Source organism: Panthera pardus, unplaced genomic scaffold, assembly GCF_024362965.1.
Source record: "Panthera pardus isolate Hobbes unplaced genomic scaffold, ASM2436296v1 HiC_scaffold_8, whole genome shotgun sequence".
In the NCBI taxonomy this organism is placed as follows: Eukaryota; Metazoa; Chordata; class Mammalia; order Carnivora; family Felidae; genus Panthera; species Panthera pardus.
The window spans coordinates 8,811,927-8,830,187 of record NW_026527013.1 but is presented as its reverse complement, the minus strand read 5'-3'; the positions used below and the strand labels follow the sequence as shown (position 1 = coordinate 8,830,187).

The 18,261-nt window shown below is 60.9% G+C and overlaps 1 protein-coding gene across 1 annotated transcript; it reads left to right on the top strand.

Annotated features, from left to right (window-relative positions):
* The first annotated feature begins 357 nt into the window (after positions 1–357).
* Positions 358–16,882, top strand: ZNF653 (zinc finger protein 653). The gene is made up of 9 exons (XM_053898209.1): positions 358–672; positions 6,563–6,606; positions 8,387–8,602; positions 13,019–13,633; positions 13,774–13,945; positions 14,047–14,158; positions 15,234–15,348; positions 16,130–16,229; positions 16,468–16,882. The coding sequence occupies exons 1-9, from the start codon at positions 374–376 to the stop codon at positions 16,643–16,645; spliced, it is 1,851 nt and encodes a 616-aa protein (XP_053754184.1). The 5' UTR covers positions 358–373; the 3' UTR covers positions 16,646–16,882.
* The last annotated feature ends 1,379 nt before the right edge of the window (positions 16,883–18,261 follow it).

The following is an 18,261-nucleotide window of genomic DNA, read 5'->3' as shown; positions in this document are numbered from 1 at the left end:
TGTCTTCACCCGACAGCTCCTACCCTTCCCTTGTCACCCTCAGGATGCATTCAGAATAAGTCGTGGGGAGAGGAGCCCCTACCTCCCAGGGTCTACGGGCCCATCTAGGTCTTTCTTCCCGAAGCTGGACTCAAACCTCAGCCCTTCCCTCGGTCTCTGAGAAGTTAGAAAGTTTAACAGAGGAAAGGAATAAAAGAACTGGCTGTTGCTAGCCCTCGCTTGTCGCGCGCATGCGCAGTTTCTGCTCCCGTTCTCCTTTTGGCGCCGTGGGGCAGTGAAAGTCCATGAGAAATTTCCCGTCGGCGCGGAAGATGCGCGCCACTTCCGGCCGGGCTCCTAACAACGGGGGAGGTTGGTAACCAGGGAGGGGGGGATGGCGGAGCGGGCGCCGGAGCCCGAGGCGGAGGCGGAGGCTGAGGCGGGCGCAGGCGGGGAGGCGGCGGCCGAGGAGGGCGCGGCGGGCCGCAAGGCGCGGGGTCGGCCGCGGCTCACGGAATCGGACCGAGCCCGGCGGCGGCTCGAGTCCCGGAAGAAGTACGACGTGCGGCGTGTGTACCTGGGCGAGGCGCACGGGCCCTGGGTGGACCTGCGGCGCCGCAGCGGCTGGAGCGACGCCAAGCTCGCAGCCTATCTCATCTCGCTGGAGCGCGGCCAGCGTAGCGGCCGCCACGGGTGAGGGGGCCCGGCCCCAGGGAGGGAGGGAGCGAGCGAGCGAGCGAGGGAGGAGACGCCCCCATTCCCCGCCGAGCGTGGTCCCGCCCCCTCTGTCCACGGCCCCGCCCACGGCACCTGTGAGCCCCGCCCAGTGTCCGGGCTGCCGGCCGGGGTCTCCTACCGCCGGTCCTGGGACGCTCCTGGCTCGCGGCCCCGCCTCCCGCCTTTCCGACTGCCCAATCCTGGGATGCGCCCAGCCTCTCGACCCGCCTCCTGACGCTTGGCCCCTCCCGTTAGATTTCTGGCTGCCCAATCCTAGTACAGACCCCACCTCCAAGCGTTCTAACTGCCCAGTCCCCGGAGGGGCGGCCCCGCCTCCTGAGGCCTTAATGCCCCTTCTCCCCTGCTGGTCCTTGGGATCTCGCAAGCCTCATTCTCTAAAACCCTTAGGTTGTAGTCTGAGACTGTGACTGGACACCCTGGGCCACCCAGCCCTGTCCCGTATAAGGTTCTGGCACTCCATCTGAGACTGTGTGTGGCCTCATTCCCACAACCTTCCACCCCAGACCTGGGAAGACTCCTCACGATCCAGATCTCATTCTCTAAACGTCTGGGCTCCTGGGGAGCACCTTAGCCCATAGAGACTCAGGTGAAGAGGAAGCCCCAAGTTAGCGGCTCAGGTAGAGGGCAGAGGTCTTTGCGGAATCTCCATCTTGAGAAGGAGCGGTGTGGATGGAATTTTTCCCTTCCTGCTTTATAGGTTGGTGTGACGACTAAATGAGTTAAAATACAACAAAAGGCTTAGAACATGGTTGGCACATAGTGAGCACCTCAAGTATTAGTCGTTATAATGATACTTGTTCCCTGTCACAAGCAGTGCCGCGACAGAATCCTTGCTGTGCCCTGGTTTTTGTTTGCATACATTGGCATGTTTCCCTAGGGGAAGATTCTGATGGCCAAGAATCCACCAGATCCTTCTGAATTGCATCCACGCCCTCCCTGGGTGGCAGACTGGTTTATATGCCCAAGAGTGGAGCGGGAAATGCTGGGCATTTCAAAAACTCAAGCTCATGTTGCATTTTTGGAGTTTCTGATTCAGTTAGTCTGAGCGGGGTTGCAGACCTTGTATTTTTTTCTGCAAAGCTTCCAGGGAGACATGTGCAGGTGGAGTTGGGGACCACTGGCCAGAGGGAGCCCTTGAAGGTCCCTAAGCTGAAAGTGCTATTTGCAGTAGCTTGGTTTGTGTAAGGCATGCAGGACTGGGGCCTGGACACAGAGACAGCCCAGGCAGTGCCTGACAAAAACCGGGCCCTGGGACACGTGGGTAGTCGGGAAAATACAATAACCTGAGTGAGGGGTGTCCTGTGGGGAATGGACATGGCCAGAGATAGGGGGCCCGTTATTCTGTCTGCTCACTTATTTGTAACTGCCTTCTACCTGGAAGGATTTCCGTTCAAGACTCTGTAAACATGGACCAGAAGGCAGGAATGAGAACTGGGATGAAAAGAGAAAGGAAAAAGAGGGATACAGGGGGGCCAGGATCAGTGCTGTTGGATTGAGGCCGAAGTCACAGGGGACACGACAGAGGGCACTTTTGTGGCATGTTAAGTTAAAAGCCTGACCAGAGTTCAAAAGACATGAAGAAGTGGGAATGGAGAAGAGGCCATGAATTTGCCTCAGAGCTTCCTAGCGACCAGTGGGAAAAGGGAAACAATGGTCAGTCGTGGAGTCGCTGGTGTCATTCATTTAAGGGATGTTTATTCAGTATCTACTATGTGCCAGACACTTGTAGAGGTGCGGAGGGTGCAGAAATGAACAACACAAAAAAAAAATCACTGCCTGATGGGGCTGCCAGTTAAATTTTTTTTAAATGTTTATTTGAGAGAGAGAGAGAGAGAGAGAGAGAATGCACGGGGGAGGGGCAGAGGGGGAGACCCAAAATCTGAAGCAGGCTCCAGGGTCTGAGCTGTCAGCACAGAGCCCGACGCGGGGCTCAAACTCAAGAGCCATGAGATCATGACCTGAGCCGAAGTCAGACACCTAACCGACTGAGCCACCCAAGGCGCCCCTGGAGCTGCCATTTTAAAGGGCAGAGGGCAGACTTGTCCACTGTGCAAAGCCTTGTCTACTATACTTGGTACATGTTTACTATTACTTATTATTCTAAATTACATTACTATACTATAAATACTAAATTCTATTACTATAATTTGCTAAATCGTGGAGGTTGTGAGAGATCGATAGGGGCTATGGAAAAAACAAAAGTGAAATAAGGGGGGGGGGTGTGTGCTGGAGATTTAACTAGGGTGTTAGGCTGGGCCACAGTGAGAGGACGGCATTCATGAAGGAGCCAGGGAGACCTATGCAGATATCTGGGGGAAGAATGAGGAAAAAGGATTGGCCAGTGCAAAGGCCCTGAGGCAGGACCCGGCCTGGTGAGTACATGGGGCAGTGAGCAGGCCCATGTGGCTGGAGTGCAACGAGAAGATGAAAAGTAGGGAAAGTGAGGACAGGAAGTTGACAGAGCCTTGTGGATGGCATGGAGAACTCTGGCTTTTCCTCTCAGTAAAGTAGGGGGCCTGATAGGATTTTTTGCTTTTGTTAAGTAGAGAATTTTGGACAAAGAGGTCACATACCTGGCTTATATTTTAACAGAGGCACTCCCTAGGGGCTGTGTGGCAGGAGGATTGGGTGAAATGCGAGTTGAAACAAGGTTGGCTGAGAATTGGCTGCCGTCGAAGGTCCCCCGACCTTGGCTGGTGAGGGGCTCGAGGAGGTTCACTCTTCTCTCTAGCTTTGTATGTGTGTGAATTTTTCCTTTTACGTCTTAAACTGTTAACAAGAAAATCAAAAGAATCCCGCTGACCCCTACGTTGAGGCTGTGTTCCTATGTCGAGGCGACTACCTTGGTCCAGGTGAGTCCTGACAGGGCCGGGCCCAGGCGGGGCCATGCAGAGGTGGAGAGAAGTGGTTGGAATTAGGGCCAACGGGGTTTGCCGATAGGTGCGGAGACGCGAGACGCCCCAGGTTTGGACCTGAGCACCTGGAAAGTTGCAGGTGCCGTTAACTGAGAAAGGACAGGTCACGGGACCATAGGACGGCTCTCGTGTGAGATGTCTGGGGACCCCTGCACGTAGTGTCAGGGAGGGCTGGTGGTGGTGGTGCGGTCAGGAGAGGGCCGGGTGGGAGATCCGGATTTGGGACCCACAGCGCCGTGATGGCATGGTGACAGAGGTTGCCAAGGGCGAGTGGGGAGACACGCAGGTCTGAGCCCCGCTTTCGCTCTCTGCGCTGAGAGAAGTCAGGGTCACAGGGGAGGAGCAGAGGCCTGGAGGCGCGTGGAGGACCCGGCGGGGCAGCGTCCTGGAGGCTCCTGGAAGGATCCGCAGGCGGCTGGAACGGGGCAGTTTGTGGCTTGGGGGAGAAAACCCTGAACGGAAGGGTTCAAGGGAGATGGGGGAGAAGACAGGAAGACTGACGCACATAGACGGCTCCCAAGCGGGGTCAGGGGAATGGGCAGAAGTTGGCAGAGAAGGGGCTCAAGATTATTTAAGTCCGGGGGGGAACTGGTGGTGTGTTTGGACACGGGGGGGGGATGAGGGGTCAAGTGTGAAAGCAAATGGCAGAGGTGAGCGGAGGAGAGCTACTGGGCACAACTGTCCTCATGCGCAGGTGGCCTGTACAGGGCATCGCGTAGGCGGTAGAACGCGGAGAAGCGGGCAAAGGGAGGGACGGCAGTTTGGGGGAGAAAGAACATAGTCTGGCCCCATTGAATCCCCACAGCGGCTCTGTGTGAGAGGCACCGCTGTTTTCCCCACTTCGCAGGTGGGGACACTGAGGCTCAGAGGGGACGAGACCCACTCGCGGTCCCACAGCTAGTCGACAGCAGAGATGAGACTTGGACTGACACCCGAGCCTGTCCCCACCACTAAGTGGCGTTCCCAGCACCCCAGTCATGGCGAGGCTGTGAGTGCGGGGAGGGGGCCGTGGGCATCTGGACTTGGCTTGGGGTGAGGATCTGGGTGGCCGGCCTGCCCCCTTGGAGAGCAGGGGAGGGGAAGGGAGGGGAGAGTCATGGGAGGGGGTGGAAGCATCTGGGATGGGGTGGGGCGGGGGGTGCAGAGGCTGGGACAAGGGCAAAGCCTGGGGAGCTGTCCTCGGACCAGACGTGGGGTGTGAGGACTGAGAATTGCCATCAGGCTGGACGGGGGTCAGATGGGGCGGGTGGGGAAGCTGACAAGAGACTTTGGACTGGCTGTCAGGACATTTGCGGCGAGAGCAGGGTCTGGGCCATGGCAGGGAGGCTGGCGCTCCAGGGCCAGACACTGTGATAACGCTGACGGTCACGGTGAGACCGTCGCTATGCTGAGCGGTTACCCAGTGCGAGGGGCTACACCAGGCTCTTCCAGGGCGCGTAACCTCATGCCAGCCCCACGAGGCAGGTACTGTTACGATCCCATGCTACAGATGGGGAAACTGAGGCACGGGGAGGCAAGGTCACGCAGGGTCTCGGGGCCTCCCACTGCAGTGTAGAGAAGGGAGGATGAGGAAGTAGCCTGAGTGCGTGGGCCGACCCAGAAGCGTGGTGTCGGGAAGGCGGGTGAAGGCCCCTAGTGGGTCCAGGGGAGATTCCTCCAAAGCACCCGCCCTCAGCACGTGTAGACCCAGTGCTGGGCCACGGCCAAGCAGCCTGTAGGGGGTCAGGATCCCACCTGGCAGTTCTGGCGGCCTTCCTGGTGTGGGAGGCCTTGGGGCGGGGGGGGGGGGGGGGGTGGGTTTGGGCCCGGCCTTGCCCAGGGCTCCCTGACGCCTTGGTCACTGGGGCACACAGTTAGGGTGCTGGGCCCCAGCCAAAGTGGGGAAGGCCCCAGAGGCGGGTGGGCGTGATGGCCAGGGCGTCTGGACCTGAGCTGGCTCCCCGGGGCGGGACCGATAGAGGGGGCAGCACCTTGGGCTGGGGCCTACATACAGCAGGCAGTGAGGGTCGGGGGCAGGGTCCCTAGCAGTACCAGCCCTCCTGGCTGGGACTGGCAGTCTCCCCAGGGCTCTCAGCCTGCCTGGGGTTGGTGGGGAGGGGCGGGCAGGATCTGCAGGGCCCCGGATGGGGCAGTGCAGGTTCTGAGGCCGACTCCGCAAATGTTCTATTGCCGTGTGACAAACGACCACAGACTTAGTGGCTTAAAATCACAAATGATGTCACATTTCTGTGGGTCAGGAGCCCAGCGTGTTTTAGCTGGATCCTCTGCTCAGGGTCTCACAAGGCCCAAATCAGGGTTTCAGCCAGCTGCGTCTTCATCTAGAGGCTCAACTAAGGAAAGAGCTGCTTGCAGACACCCTCAGAGCGTTGGCTGACTTAATTTCCTCCTGGGTTGTCAGCCGAGATCCCCACGGTCTTGCTGGCTGTTGACCGGGACTGCTCTCAGCTCCCAGAGGCTGTTCTCAGGTCCTGGCCCCTCCTGGACCTCCCATATTCTCGGCCTACAGTCTCTGACTGCAGTGGGGCCCGTTTAAAGGGTCCCCTGATTAGGTCAGGCCCACCTGGGAAAGCTTCCTCCTGATTCATTCCAAGTCACCTCGCCCCAGGGGGTGGTATCCCATCATGTACTCAGGCCGCCCGCTCATGGGCAGAGGATTATGCAGGGCGTGTGCCCCCGGGCATGGGAGTCGTGGGGCCAGCTGAGAATTCCGCGTGCCACGCTTTCTGTACCCCTTTTCTGACTTCTCCGCTCCCCAGCCAGGGCCCCCTGGGCAGGCAGCCTCACTCCTCTGAGCCTCATTCTCCCACGTGGTGAAATGCATGGTGATGCTAGACCACCTTTAAGGGCCAGTGTCCATGGAGGAGAGAGTGGAGACCCCTGGGAAATAGAACAGGCCCTGTGCTTACTCCCCCTGCCTCTCTCTCTTACAGGAAGCCTTGGGAACAGGTCCCCAGAAAGCCAAAGCGGAAGAAAAGTAAGTGGGGCTTCAGCCGGGGCGGGAGGGGGGGGGGGTGGGATGGGTGTTGGGAGTAAGAGGCTTTGTTGTGTGTTCCCTCACTCATGCTCAGGCACCACGGGCCAGGGGCTGTGCGGGACAGGACAGACCCAGCCGTGCCCCCACATAGCCCATGGTCTCATGGGAAGGCAGGGGACAGGCCCAGTGGGGCCACGGCAGGGAGGTAGGGGCACTGCGGGCCCAGGGACACAGCCAGGCCTGCGGAGGGGGGAGGGGTGGGGGCAGGAAAGGTCCCAGAGGGGACTGGAACGTGTGCTGTGCCCAGTGGGGGTGCCTCCACCATCCCCAGCTCCCACACAAAAGGCTAAGTCACCACTGGAAAGCAGTTAGAGTTGTCAGAGGCATGGGCCAAGCTAAGTGTGTGACCTCCATATCCCAAAGTGTGGGAAGGGAGATGACTGGAGAGGCTGCTGCTGGTGGTGTCCCTATTGTCCCCGTGGTTGTCACTGGGTGGGAGGCCCCAGGCAACCCCCCTAGGCCCAAGGACCCTTCTGGGCCGCCTCCTCCTGTCCCAGCTTAGAAGACGGGGAGGACACTTTCCTCCCCATCGGCTGCAGGACTGGCATCATTACACATATCACAGGTACCATTTCTTGGGCATTCAAAGTGTGTCCAGCCCTGTTCTGTGCCCTGCCGACGTCTTCACTCCCTCCTCTCTGGCAGCCCTCGAGAAATGGGGACCATTATTCTCCCTGACCCAGAAAGGGCAGGTGAGGGTCAGAGAAGCCAAGTCACTTGCCTGGAGCCACCTAGCTATGATGTGGCAGTCAGGATTTGAATCGCATGGTCTAGCTCCCACCGGGCCCACCTCCTTGAAGCATTTACTCATCCAGCAAACATTTGCTAAGCATCTACCATGTACCAGGCCCTATGTAGGCATTGGGGATACAGGAGGAACAACACAGATAGCGTCCCTGCCCTTGGGGAGCTGACATTCTATTAGGGAAGACAGAAACACGGAAACAGATAACCACGGACGGTATCTAGGTGCCACCTGGAGAGAAAGGGCAGCAAGTCAGGTCAGCTGGAAGGATAGTGGGGAAGGGGTGGCAGACCGAGGGAAAGACCTGAGAGGGGAAGGGCAAGGCAGTTATCTGGAAGAAGAAGACACAGTCTGTGCAAAGGCCCTGAGGCAGGACCGTACCCTGCTCATTTCAGGAACAGGGAGGAGGCCATGAGGCTGGAATAAAGTGATCAAGGGGAAGGACGGGAGGCGATGGGGCAGAACATTCGGGGCCTGGCGGGTCGGGGGAGGACTTTGGCTTTTACCCCCAGCCAGGGGGAGCCCTGGTGGGTTCTGGGCAGGGGAGGGGCATGGCCTGACTCCAAGTGCTTGCAGCAGGGGCCTTCTGTCCGCCGCGGGCAAAGGAAACAGATGTGGGAGCAGGGAGACCAGGGCAGAGGGGCTCTGCTGGGCCAGGCCAAAGACGCTGATGAGGACGATTCTGTTAACAACAGGCAGCTAATAATTACTGCGCACCTACTACGTGCCAGGCTCCATCGTTTATGTGATTTCGCTTATTCAGTGAGGACAGCCTGGCCCGCCTCTGTTATCAGCAGAGTGTGTGGCACCTCCCGGAGCCCGTTTCTCCATCTGTGAACCGGGGACGGGCCCGGACAGGGCTCGGGAAGGTGTCTCAGCCCCGCCCCCACCGGGTGCCGTAAGGCCGGGGTGTTCCGAGGCCCTCGGAGGGACAAGCGCCACCCCTGACCCCGGGGCCCTGCCACGCGTGCGCAGGGAGGCGACGCAACGTGAACTGCCTGAAGAACGTGGTGATCTGGTACGAGGACCACAAGCACCGCTGCCCGTACGAGCCGCACCTGGCCGAGCTGGACCCCACCTTCGGCCTGTACACCACAGCCGTGTGGCAGTGCGAGGCCGGCCACCGCTACTTCCAAGACCTGCACTCGCCCCTGAAGCCACTCAGTGATTCAGACGCCGACAGCGACAAAGGTGGGTCTGGGGCCGGGGGGCGGGGGGGGGGGTGCCCGCCGGCCTCCAGGGTGTGAGGGCTCCACGGCTCCTTATGGGGGGGTCACCCCGGACCCCCGGCCCTCTCGTGGGTCTTGTCAGCCTCAGGCCAGCACTAGAAGCCTCACAGTGACGAGAAAGGCACGGGCGCCGGCTTCAGGGACGGAGCCCGGCCCCGGCAGGCTGGTCTGCACTCTTCCTGTCCTTCTGGAGCAGGGAGGCGGCCCCCGTCTTCCAGGGGACACCTGCGAGGGCTTGGCCCACCTGTGCCCAAGGCCGGTGGCAGGCAGGGCCCGGCTGGGGTGCGGGACACCTGGCTCAGCGGCTGGAGGGAGGGGTGGGTGCCGGGCCTCAGGCCTGGGTGCTCGCCTGGCCTCTCCCTCCTCCTCTGTTGTCTGTGGCCCTTTCTCTTTCGGTCCTGGGCGGTCTCTCCCAGCCTCCTCTTCTTGCCGCCTGTCTGCCCGGTTCTCCTCCTCCCTCCCCATTCTCGGCTCTTGAGCTCTCTCTTGTTCCCCCTCCCTCTGTTGCCCATCTTTTCTGTTTCATCCGCTCCCTTCTGTTTCCTGCCTTTTCCCTGCCCCCCCCCGTCTCTCCCTGTCTCCCCGACTCCCTTCCCCCCCCATCTGTTTCTCCCCCCACTGCCCTGCGCGTCTCTCACCGTCCCTGACCCTCTCTTGCCATGCTCTGTGGGTCACACGTCCTGAGCTGACAGTGGGAGTGGGAGGGACTCAGTTACGAAGGCCCAGTTGGCCCTGGTGGGTGGTGAGGAGCTGCCCGCCTGCCTCGAGCTCGGCTTCAGCCTCGGGCTCAGGAGCACAGGGCTCACCGCCAGGCGCCCTGCCAGGGTGGAGGGTGAGGTCAGTCACCGGGGCTGAGCCCGTGCTGGCAGGAATCTCGGAGCAGGTGGCATCCCAGCTGGCCGAGGGGAAGCCGTGGGCGAGAGGCGTTCCGGGTGGGCACCCTGGCCAACGGCTGTCCCGTGTGCGTCCGCCAGACCCCACCACGCGGCCGGCCCCTCGGCCATCGTCTCCCCACTCCGGGTCCCGCCCCCGACCACGCTCAGTCCTCCCTACGGCTCTTCGTTAGCCCCGCTTGGCAGTTGAGGACACCAAGGCCCTGGGACTAATGGGACTGACCTCCCTGGTGATGGGTCCGCCGGGACGGGGATGGCACCCAGAGGAGCCCCCTTGCGCCCCCACCCAACTCGGACACCGGTGGCTGGTGGATCTGGCTCTCAGGAATGAGTGCGGGGATCCTTGGCCGGGTCTGCCATGGCTGCGGGGGAGGGGGGCGCTGTGAAGGGAGGGGGGCTGTGTCCCTGTCCCAGCCCTGTTCCCTCAGCAGCACCCCTTATCAGCTCCCTGCCTGGGGTGGCCCTGCCGCTTCTCAGTAAGAGGACCTCCTGCAGGACTTGGAGAAGCCAGGGGGTGCACGGCCCCTTCTGTGACCAAGGTCATGGTCAAGTGGGGAGAGGTCCAGTCTGGCCTTCACAGCTGGACACTGCGGGTGGGGATCCAGGCACACACCCTGGCCGAGCCCCCAACTTACTAGGTGACTGCCCCTTGCTTTAGGGTGGGGCCAGGGAGCTCAGCTCACCCTGTAGATTACAGGGTGTTACAAGGAGGGGCCAATCCCCCTACCCCACCCCTGCTATCCCAGGGCCGTGAGTCAGGGATGGGGCGTTATGATAAGAATGATAATAGAAACATTGATAGGGTGCTTACTCTGAGCCTGGTGCTGTCCTAGGCCCTTTACATATATTTACTCACTAAATACCCCAAACAGCCCCTGGAGTAGGTGCTGAGTTATCCCCAGGCCCACACAGGTTCCATAAGGCCCCCACATCCACACAGCTGGAGGGGTGGGCGCCAAGATCCCACCCCCGAAGTCTGGCTCCAGAGCCTGCGTGCTGCATCTGACCCCCTGGGAGTGTAGGACACGTGGTCCCCGGACAGTGTGCCCGACTCTGCGGGAGTGTGGAACTTCAGGGTCAGCTATTGACTTTTTCTTTCTCTCGCTCTCTCTCTCTTTTTTTTTTTTTTTTTAAGTCTACTTATTTTGAGAGAGACAGAGACAGCATGAGTTGGGGAGGGGCAGTGAGAGAGGGAAATCGAGAGAATCCCAAGCGGGCTCCGTGCTGCCAGCACAGAGCCTGATGTGGGACTCGAACTCTCGAAGCCGTGACCCGTGACTCTCAAACTCGACCCATGAAGCCGTGAGATCATGACCTGAGCCGAAACCAAGAGTTGGACACTTAACCGACTGAGCCACCCAGATGTCCCAACAATTGGCTTTTTCTGTCCCCAGTCCCCCTGTGTGTGGGCTTTAGCACGAAATACCTGGGTGAGATGTTGGTCGCCTTGGCCTTCATCACGGTGTCGGTTTGAGATTCATTCATTTCTACAAATATGTGCTCATGTGTGCTAGGCGGCCTTCTGGGCACTGGGGCCTGTGCACAGGGACCCCACAGGTTATGGAGCTTACGATCTAGAGGGGAAGCAGACAGTAAACAAGATAGACAATTAAAATCTAGAGTACAGTGGAGGTTCCTGGGTGGCTCAGTTGGTTAAGCATCCGACTTCGGCTCAGGTCTTGATCTCACGGCTTGTGGGTTTGAGCCCCACATTGGACTCTGTGCTGACAGCTCGGAGCCTGGAGCCTGCAGCCTGCTTCCGATTCTGTGTCTCCCTCTCTCTCTCTGCTTCTCTCCCGTTTGCACTGTCTCTTTGTCTCTCAAAAATAAATAGATGTTAAAAAAATTTTTTTAATTAAAAAAAATCTGGAGTATGGTAGAAGGTGATATTTGGGGGAAAAGTAAAGGAGAGAAAAAAGTGCTGTTTAAGACAAGGTGGTCAGAGGCCTTCCTGAATAAATACCATTTTCTTAAAGGGTCTGATGGAGGTGGGGGAGAGGGAGCCCACACAGGTGTCTGAGAGAAGAGTGTTCAGGCAGAGCAAAGAGCAAATGCAAAGGCCCTGAGGCAGGAGACTGCCTAGGGTCCCTAAATACATGACCTACACTGGGGGGCAGCAGAGGAGGCGGCGGGATGGAAGAGCCCCCAGCCCCCACAGGAGGTCCGGGCGGCAGCTGTCCACATGGAGGCATCGGGGTATGGGTGGCGGCAGTATGACAAAAATAGGTATTTGGTCTTTGTCCCCGGTTCCTGGCACAGAACTCCTACAGCCCTTGGAATTGTCTGAGTGATGGGAATATTTTTCATTGTTTGTGAAGAGCCCCTTGCATAAGGAGCCCCTTTGGATCACACCCGAGTCTATGCTAATGAGGTGACTCAGGCAGGGTCCCCTAGAGAGCTTCGGGATGGGGACTGGTCACCAGAAAGACCAAACACATGATTAGAGGGGGGGACTCTCAGCCCCACCCCTGACTCCCAGGCAGCAGACTGGGGCTGGAGACTGGGTTACAAAAACTCTTAAGTAACAAGATCCAGAGAGCTTGCAGGTTGGTAAACACCTTGAGGTTCTAGGAGGGTGGCGGGTCCAGAGAGAGCATGATAGCTCCCACCCCAGCAGCCCCTGCACCTCACCCTACGCTTCTCTTCCATCTGACTATTTGCTGTGTTGCATCTTTTATGATAAAAGTGTAGTCATCACTTGGGGCGCTTGGGCGGCTCAGTCGGTTAAGCGTCCGACTCTTGATTTCGGCCCAGGTCATGATCTCATGGTAGTGAGATGGAGCCCCGCATCGGGTTCTGCACAGAGCATGAAGGAAGATTCTCTCTCTCCCTCGCCCTCTGCCCCTCCCCCGCTCAAGCACACACTCTCTTTCTCAAAAAAAAAAAAAAAAAAGAAAAAAAAAAAACCCCAAAACCAAAAAACTGTAGTCAGTAAGTAAAACACTTGCCTGAGTTCTATGAATTGTTCTAGCAAATTATCGAACCCGAAGAGGCTGTCGTAGAAACCCACAATTTATGGCCAGAATTACAATGGCCTTCGGCCTGCAGCCGGCGTCTGCAGTGGGGGCGAGCAGTCTTGTGGGACCTGAGCCCTTAGCCTGTGGGATCCGACACTCTCTCCAGGTAGATAAGCGTCAGAACTCAAAACGAGTTGGTGTCAAGATGAGGGCAGTTTAACACCATCAGGCTGGCTGAAACCCTGGCGTGAGCGAAGCGCGGAACCTCCCAGGCCTGCGGGAGCTGAAGAGGCTGGGCAGGAACCCCCAGGGAGGGGCCAGGAAGCCAGAAGTCGGGTCTGGAGGCCGAGGGAGGGGAGTGTCTCTGAGGAGCAGAGGTGGGGGGACGGGGGGGAGGGGACTGAGAAGTGACCGATGTTTGTGGCACTGAGGGGGTGACCGTGCCCAGCCCGTAGTAAGCACTCAGCATACGCCTCTGCTGCTGCCACTGTTGCTACCGTAACTGTCTCCTTTCCTCTGTCGCCACAGTGGGCAATGGCCTGGCGGCCAGCAGCTCCGACCCTTCTAGTTCCGGCTCCGGTTCTGATTCTGAGGAGCCCCCCGAGGGCCCGCCGGCCAAGGGAGCGGCCGTGGCGGCGGCGGCGGTGACCCCCTCCAGCCCGGCGGGCAGCAGCGGGCTCATCACTCAGGAGGGCGTGCACATCCCCTTCGACGTCCACCACGTGGAGAGCCTGGCGGAGCAGGGCACCCCGCTGTGCCCCAACCCGGCGGGCGGTGGGCCCGAAGCCCTGGAGACGGTGGTGTGTGTGCCGGTGCCCGTGCAAGTGGGCCCGGGCCCCGGCACCCTCTTCGAGAACGTGCCCCAGGAGGCGCTGGGCGAGGTGGTGGCCAGCTGTCCCGTGCCAGGCATGGTGCCCGGCTCGCAGGTGATCATCATCGCAGGCCCCGGCTACGACGCCCTCACGGCCGAGGGCATCCACCTCAACGTGGCCGCAGGCAGCGGTGCCCCCGGCGGGGGCCTGGGGGACGAAGTGCCCTGTGCCGTGATGGAGGGCGTAGCAGCCTACACCCAGACGGAGCCCGAGGGCAGCCAGCCCAGCACCATGGACCCTGCCGCCATGGCAGGCATCGAGACCAAGAAAGGTCTGGGGGCCGCGCCGGTCCAGGGGGGCTGCCGCGGCCTCTGGGAGGTGGGGGGAGTGGGGAAGAGTGGCCCCGGAGCCCACTCCTCCGCCACGCGGGCCCTCCACGGACACCCGCCCTGTGTCCACCTCCCCCCGTAGAGAAGGAGGACCTGTATGTGCTCAAGAAGGAGGAGAAGGAGGAGCCCGTGGCCCCAGAGCTGGCGGCGGCAGCGCCTGAGAGCGCAGAGCCCGAAGCCGAGGCAGACGGGGAGGAGCTGGACGGCAGTGACATGTCGGCCATCATCTATGAGATCCCCAAGGAGCCCGAGAAGTGGGTGCCCGGGCAGCTGGGGGCTGGGACGAGGAGCAGCCGACGGGCCCACAGCCCGCCTGGCGTGGGAGCCCTGATGCTATGGGCCCCTTCCCCTCCAGGAGGCGGCGGAGCAAGCGCTCTCGGGTGATAGACGCCGACGGCCTGCTAGAGATGTTCCACTGCCCCTACGAGGGCTGCAGCCAGGTCTACGTGGCCCTCAGCAGTTTCCAGGTGAGGCCGCCACCCGAGCTGGCCGAGCGGGGCCCGCTTCTGTTTCCCGCCGCCTGTGTGCTGGCGTCCGGGCAGTGTGGCTCGTGGAGGGCGCCGCTTGGCCCCGCCAGGTGCCACTGGCCTGCCTCCCGCGCGGCTGTCTCTCAGCAGCTTCCCACCGACCCTGCCTCAGCCACAGGGCACCAGGCGTCACCTCGCTGCCTTCCCCTCCTGCTCTCCAGTGACTTGTCCTGCCTTCTCAACCAGCCTCTCAACTCCTCCTGCCTTTACCCAGGCCACCTTCTCGGCTCAGGATGCCCCTCCCCCAGGAAGCCCTCCCTAGTCCCCCAGGGCGGGTGGGGCCTTTGAGCCCCCGGAGGAGCGCACCACCAGGACACGCCTGTAGTTTGTCCTCTGGAGCCTGGGCGGGACGCCCCAAGGGCAGAGCCAGGGTCTCGTCACGTTCCCACTGGTGGCAGGAGGCGGCGCCTTTGCATTTGCCGAGTTTCGTTTTCATTAAGCATGTATTGAGCACCCACCAGGTGCCAGGCCCGGTGGTGCCGGGCACTTGGAGCTGCAGGGGTGCTGCAGGGGTGAGTTAAAGAAGAAAAGAACAAAGGAATGAATGACTCGGGGTGGGGGGCGGGGAGAGCGAGGTGGCTGCCTGCTCCAGGCCGTGGAGACCGCATAGCTCCATGGCAAAGCCTCCTGTGGGAGCTCACCCTGGAATCCAGTCCAGCCCTTCCCCTGCCCACCTGTGAGACACACGCCAAACTGGAAGCCTCTGGAGCCTCACCCCCCATCCACAAAGTGGGCAAAGGGCGGGGCCCCAGCACGTGGCTATGACAAGGCTGACTGATGCCCCAGCCCAGGCCCTGGCTGCAGCAGGTGCACAGTGAAGTGGCAGTAGATTCCAGTTGTGCCCCGGGGTCCCTGCTCAGAGCTGGGAGTCCCTCCCAAGGGCAGGGGCACCCATCTTCCTCCAGGGGGGCTGGCCCCAGCCTGCCTCCCAGCTCCCCTTCTCTGTCCCCACCCTGGGGAGCCCTGGAGGTGGCCCCTGGCACCCACAGCCCCGCTCCACCCCTCTTGCCTGCAGAACCATGTCAATCTTGTGCATCGGAAAGGGAAGACCAAAGTGTGTCCACACCCTGGCTGCGGCAAGAAGTTCTATTTATCCAACCACCTGCGGCGGCACATGATCATCCATTCAGGTCAGGCCTGGGGTGGGGCTGGCAGCACGGGGCACGGGGTCCTGGGCCTCGGGTTTAGGGTGGGGTCAGGAGTCCCCAGGCACAGGACTGCCACCCACGGTGTGGGCTGCGGACTCAGTGGGGAGCTGTGTTGCCTCTGTCCACAGCCTCTGTCCAGTGGGAGGGCATGGCTTCAGATTTTTCGAGCGGCAGGAACTTTGTTTTTTTTTTTTTTAATTTTTTTTTAACGTTTTATTTATTTTTGAGACAGGGAGAGACAGAGCATGAACAGGGGAGGGTCAGAGAGAGGGAGACACAGAATCTGAAACAGGCTCGAGGCTCTGAGCTGTCAGCACAGAGCCCGACGCGGGGCTTGAACTCACGGACCGCGAGATCATGACCTGAGCCGAAGTCGGCCGCTTAACCCACTGAGCCACCCAGGCGCCCCGAGCCGCAGGAACTTTGGATTTGTATGTGAAGTCGCCCCAAAGTTCAAATATTGGGGTCAAGTTCAGACCCGCTTAGGCTTGGCAGTTTGCACTCGGTGCCTCCCAGGGAGTCGAGTTCACATTCCAGCTCTGCCCGTGGCCTTACCCCGCACATTCTAAGCATCACCTTGGGCTGAAAGCTGCCCTCCGTATTAGCCGCCCTCGTTTCTATAGTCAAGCGTTGGCTCCCAGAAGCCGTGGGGTTTGGCTCGCTCGCGCCCCTACGTCCGGGAGACCACTCTCTACCCGGTTTGGGCGGCGCCCTGCAGCCCCCGCCCCCAACGGCGGCGCGCTCAGCCCCGCCTCTCCCCCAGGTGTCCGTGAGTTCACCTGCGAAACCTGCGGCAAGTCCTTCAAGAGGAAGAACCACCTGGAGGTGCACCGGCGCACCCACACCGGGGAGACGCCCCTGCAGTGAGTGACGGGCTTCCCGCGAGGGCGCTGGGAGGGAGGGGGTCTGGGCCCGGCCCGGCAGAGGGCGGGTCCACCGCTCGGGTTGCCTTGCCCAGTTCCACGTGCGCGCTCGCATCCCGGACGGCGCCTCCCCTTCCTGGGGCCGGCTCGGTCCTCGTCACTTGGGGCCCGCCTCCAAAGGCGGCTCCGCCCCAGTCTGACCCCGACCCGGCGTCGCTCGCCCCGGCCCCCCCGTCAGGTGCGAGATCTGCGGCTACCAGTGCCGGCAGCGCGCGTCGCTCAACTGGCACATGAAGAAGCACACGGCCGAGGTGCAGTACAACTTCACGTGCGAGCGCTGCGGGAAGCGCTTCGAGAAGCTGGACAGCGTCAAGTTCCACACGCTCAAAAGCCACCCGGACCACAAGCCAGCCTGACCCATCCAACCACTGACCGCCCCTATTTATTCGTCCACTCGGACACCACGCCTGGGCTTGCTGGGGCCCAGACAGCCGCGGGGGCCTCCCGGACCGCGGGCCGGAAGGAGGCGCCCCTGCTCTGCCCTGGGGCTGGGCCCCCCAAAACCCCGCCCTATCTCTGGAGGTGGCGCCTGGGGTTGCACTGCCAGAACTGTGTCAAGAGAGCAGAGCGAGATTAAAGAGCGAGAAAGGAGATGCCCTTCCCCTAGGCCTGGATGATTTGGGGAGCTGGGCCCCTCTGTCTCCAAGCTGGTCCCTTCCTGAGCGAGGCTAAGGCAGGCGGTGATGCCCCTTTCCTGACAGCCTCTGCACTGCCTCGGCTATCTGGGCCTGGAAACCCCGAACACTCCGTCTCACGGGGTCAGAGGGTGGGAGGTTGGGAAACGGGAGGCCACCGGACATCTCCTGGGACTCAGGATCTTGATGCCCACTCCTAATCCCTCATGGAATACTAATTCCCCACCCTCAGAGAGCTCAGGGACCGGTTGGGGAGATGTTCAGTAAACACCTATGTAAGACATCTACAGCTGTTGACAAGTGCCGTGCAGGAGATAGGGTGATATGTTAGTTTCTGGAGGCGCTGTTTAAGTCGGTGGTCAGAGAGGACCTCCCTGAGATGGTGGCATTTGAGCATAGTCCAGAATGACAAAGAGGTTCCATCCCTGAAGAGAGCTGGAGGAGGCAAATCCCAGGCCGAAGGAACAGCCAGTGCCAAAGCCCCGAGGTAGAACGGCTCGGCGTGTTCCTGGAACAGGAAGCCTCGTTGGGGAGGGGAGCTGGCAGCGGCGGGGAGGCTGCCCTGGCCCCATTTCCCGGAGGAGGATGCCTGAGGTCGCCGCCTCCTCCTGCTGGCTGCCAGCAAGAGGCGGGAGCGATACCAGGCCGGCGGCCGCCAGGTGGCGCACAAGCTGCGTGGGCCCTGGTGGCCGCAGCCACGTGACCCCGGGGACCGCAGCCGCGAGCCAAAGCACGTGCCCGAGGGAGCCCTGTGGCGCCACGCGCAGATTGGCCCCTTCGGCGCCTCACCAGCTCGTGGGGGCGGGGCCGCAGCTAGGCTTCATTTTACACTTTGGATCGGGGTTTATTCTAACCAGGGACAGAGGTATCGGCGAGGATGAGCAAGTCCGGCCGTTGGGGCCACCCACGCGAGCTCCCCAAGTCCCCCAGGGCCCAGTCCCCTTCGCTGCAGCCAGAGCCAGCAGTTTCCATGGAAACCGCAACCGGGTCTTTGCGCCCGGGAGTAGCTCCGCTCACGGCACAGGCACAATTTGCAATCCGACAGGAGCCGGGAGGGACACCAGGCGGGGAACCAGCCACCGCTCGGGGTCCCTAGGTTCGACAGCCAGGTCGCCCCGGCAAACTCAAGAGGGGCCACCCGGGGACCTGCAACGCCACCGCCCAGATTGCGCGGGCCGCGATGATTGGCCTGTTCTCTCCATCAGCGTGGCAGTGCTCTCTGCTGCGCGCTCTCTCATTGGTTCAATCTCGAGGGCATCCTCCTGCAATTGGTTCTCTCGAGGGCAGGCCTTGATTGGCCAAATTAGGCTCTCTCGCTGAGTTTGGTGGCATTCTCC